At 51.1% G+C, this 2,714-nt stretch overlaps 1 protein-coding gene across 1 annotated transcript in view; it reads left to right on the top strand.

Moving 5' to 3' along the window:
* The first annotated feature begins 2,266 nt into the window (after positions 1 to 2,266).
* STRIP1 (striatin interacting protein 1) overlaps positions 2,267 to 2,714 on the top strand; it is a 16,933-nt gene continuing 16,485 nt past the window's right edge. The window contains exon 1 of the mRNA XM_004689674.2: positions 2,267 to 2,473. Coding sequence (XP_004689731.1) covers positions 2,294 to 2,473 — 180 coding nt within the window. The 5' untranslated portion in view covers positions 2,267 to 2,293. The remainder of the gene's footprint in view (positions 2,474 to 2,714) is intronic.

The following is a 2,714-nucleotide window of genomic DNA, read 5'->3' as shown; positions in this document are numbered from 1 at the left end:
CCCCTGCAGTTCTGGCTTGTACCCCAGTTCTGTATGCATAAATTTTAAAAAAAGAGAGTCAAGGACCTCCCTAAAGTCACAGAGCAGTTGCTAGGCAGAGCTAGGATTTGACCCCTGGCTCTAGGTGATATGGGTTAAGAGTAGAAAAGTTGGAAAGGAGGCACCACATGACCAGAAACCTGGCTCACATGTTGCTCAGCTGGAGGTGGTGGGTAGAAGTGATTAAGTCATTAAACCAGCTCTAGAAATGAGAAATCCTTAGGTACCAACTGCTATACCAAGTATCAGAGGCTACAGAAAGCATCATGAGGTGCAGAGCAGAGGGGAACGGTGGCCTACCTCATTGTAGAGAATCACTGGTTTGGACAAATCAACCTAATCATACCCTAGAAATAATTAGGAGTTAACAAAAGTTAACTCCACAAGGGAATGAGGCCCTTCTCCCAAGGAGAAGGGAAGACGGGTGCAATTCCTTTTTTGTTTTAATTAAAAAATGTACTTTTTAAATTTTTTTACATCACTCTTCATTTTGTGCATTTTTCCATCTCAGTTGTAACCCCCATGGGCTCTCCACCACCAATTCAAGATGGGTGCCATTTCTGCATTGGCAGGGGTTGCCAATGCACCTGTGACTGCAGGCATCTCTTGAGCAAACCTGACCTTTTCAGGGGCAGCTCTTTCTACCCACTTGAGTCTATGAAAGTGTCCTTCTCTCTTTTGTCCCTCTTCTTAATAAACCTGCTCTTTAACTATAATTAATATCTCTCGTGGAGAAACTCACCTGGGAAACACCATGTGGCCCTGAAAGGGGAGCTCTGGTGAAACCTTTTCCAGAGTGAACCCAAAGACCCTGCACAACAAACTCATCTCCAAAAGCTACATCATAAACACCAGACACAAGACTCACTCTCCCAGTTGATTATTCACTTCCTTCATATTGTTGCCGGGTGGGTACGCAGTTCAGTGATATGATCTTCACTGCTGGTGCAGCGGATTTTCATCCCGGGTAATCACTACGAGTTCTTGGCTCTGAAGCCATAAAAGGAATTCACACACTTCAGCTAAGCAAGCAGAGAGAAGCAAACTTTGAGAAAGTAAAGAAAAGTTTACTTAGGAAAAAGGGAGGGACAAAGAGCAAAGACTCCCAGGCAGTACCTGGGAGGGGCAGAGAAAGCCCTCATGGAATCTTGCTTTGGGAATATATACTTCTTTCCCTGGTTCTAAATTTTCATCAGGCTCCCTTTCACCGGTAAGTTCCCAGGGCTCTCACTTCATCTACTGTACTTGGCATCTTCCTGTGTCACATCCCTTATTTTTGAGCATATGTCTTATCTTTTATCATCCTTGACCCAGAGTGACCTCCTGTTACCCCTAGTCTAGGGCTTTTTTTTTTTTTTTACATTTTGTGTGTTTGTGTGGTTTTTTTTTTAAAGATTTATTTATGATACAGAGCTGGGGCACAGGCCAGAGGCTCAGGGTAATGAGAGGATTCAAGAACAGGCCGACTGAGAAAGTACACTGTTGAGGAGGTTGGGGGGGTAAGCAGGGGGACAGTAGAGGTCTGCAGCACCCTGTGGGGTGGGGAAGGAACTCTTGCTGAAGCGGTTTTAGCTTCTCAGTGATGTGCTTTAACCTGCTGTGCCACCAGGGAGGGCCCTGTTTTTTAAGATTCATTTATACATACAAGAACTGGGTTACAGTCCAGAGGTGCAGGGGGTGAGAGGACTCACCAGAGACAGAGTGGGGAGCAGAACAAGTAGGTGTTCTGAAACACTGCAGGGAAGCAGCAGGGAGACCAGAGAAATCTGCGCCATGTGGGTCAACTCCCTGGCCAGGAATCAAACTCGTGCTGCAGTGTCTGTGGCCAGCTTCATAGTGCTGCGCTTCAAACCCTCGTGCCACCAGGGAGGACCCCTGGTCTTGGGGTACTTGACTAGCTCCCTTCAGAATCGTAGCCCTTATCTCTAGATCCTTTTCCTCTTGTTGCCCTCATCTCTGACTTTCATTAACTCTACCGAAGTTCCCACTTGCACTGTCCCTGAAGCTACTGATTACCCTAACTTGCCCTAGGACTCAATATTTCTGTCCGTGAAAAAATAGTGCAAACCAAAACACAGTGAAGGACATTTCAAGCAGACGGAAGGAACCTGCTAATGTGGTGAGCAGCCAACATGGCTTCCGGTTCTTGCCGCCACACACAATATGGCCGCCAGGGAGCGTTTCCATGAAATCACGCGAGAGTTGCATCAAGGCTACTATCCGAGAATTGAAACGGGGGTGTGGAGCAGCCAAGATGGAGCCGGCAGCCGGCGGCCCCGGCCCGCTGATCATGAACAACAAGCAGCCCCAGCCGCCGCCGCCTCCGCCGCCAGCAACCGGCCAGCCTCCTCCCGGGGCCCCGCGGGCCGGCGGGGGCCTGCTGCCCGGGGGCAAAGCTCGAGAGTTCAACCGCAACCAGCGCAAAGACTCGGAGGTTCGCAGCTCTGGGGGGCGAGGCTGGCGGGCGGCGGGCGGCGGCGGGGTCGAGGCTGACCGCTGGCGGGCGGCGGGCGGCCTCTAGCTCCCCCGGTAGGTGGTGTAGGACCAGGGGCTCAGCAGCAGGGGCACGTGGAACTTGTGGGTCTCGTCTGTGATGGTGAAAACCACCTGCGAGCAGGGAGGCGCCGTGAGGCGCTGGGCCCCCGACGCCCGGCCCAGGCGGCTGCCCCCCCCGC

Source organism: Condylura cristata, unplaced genomic scaffold (assembly GCF_000260355.1).
Source record: "Condylura cristata isolate star-nosed mole 26May11 unplaced genomic scaffold, ConCri1.0 scaffold00026, whole genome shotgun sequence".
Classification (NCBI taxonomy): domain Eukaryota; kingdom Metazoa; phylum Chordata; class Mammalia; order Eulipotyphla; family Talpidae; genus Condylura; species Condylura cristata.
This window is presented reverse-complemented; position numbering and strand designations above follow the sequence as displayed.